This window comes from Penaeus monodon, chromosome 34 (genome assembly GCF_015228065.2).
Source record: "Penaeus monodon isolate SGIC_2016 chromosome 34, NSTDA_Pmon_1, whole genome shotgun sequence".
Classification (NCBI taxonomy): Eukaryota; Metazoa; Arthropoda; class Malacostraca; order Decapoda; family Penaeidae; genus Penaeus; species Penaeus monodon.
In genome coordinates this window covers 14595393-14596012 of record NC_051419.1, presented here as the reverse complement: position 1 = coordinate 14596012, position 620 = coordinate 14595393, and the positions used below count along the sequence as shown (strand labels likewise).

At 54.4% G+C, this 620-nt stretch overlaps 1 protein-coding gene across 1 annotated transcript in view; it reads left to right on the top strand.

The window, feature by feature from the left end:
• LOC119594613 overlaps nucleotides 1-620 on the top strand; it is a gene marked incomplete in the record, with an annotated part of 44500 nt that overhangs the window by 43552 nt on the left and 328 nt on the right. Inside the window, 1 exon segment of the mRNA XM_037943665.1 lies at nucleotides 1-620. Within this exon segment, the coding sequence (XP_037799593.1) occupies nucleotides 1-265 (265 nt within the window).

Below are 620 nucleotides of genomic sequence, written 5' to 3'. Positions count from 1 at the left end.
GAAATCCTGCTCCCTGGACTCGTCGGGGCAGCCGAAGCTCCCCTCGAAGGGCGGGAGCCTCGTGGCCCGGCCTGGCTCGACGACCTCCTCCTTCAGCACGACCTCGGGGACGACTTCGGGATCGACCGCGCCCACGCCCTCCTCGATGCCCGCCACGCCTAGGCCTGTCAAGGGGGACAAGGCCAAGGCCGCCAGGAAGTCGTGGCCATTCCTCCTGTGCGACTGCCTCTACGCCAACTGCCGGACGTACGACAGCGCCAAGTGATAAGCGAGTTGCAGTGAAGGAGCTGAATAATAAGACAGAAACTTCCTTGCACTGGGTACGGCTTAGTGACTTAAGAAACAGAATCTTTCTCGCAGTGGACACCACTCGGGTACGACAGAATCATCCTGGCAACAGACACGACGCAACTGATTATAAAAAAAACATAATCTTCTTTATACTGGGTACGACTCAATTATAAAAAACAGGATGTCGCCTGCAGCAAACACGACAGAATTGATAACAAAACAGAATGTTCGTTGCATTGGGTACGACTCAATGCCCTAGGAGGCCGGCCCGTGAAAAGGTCCATTTCTTTAACTCGTGGTAATGACTTTCATCGCAGTGTTCCGTTCGG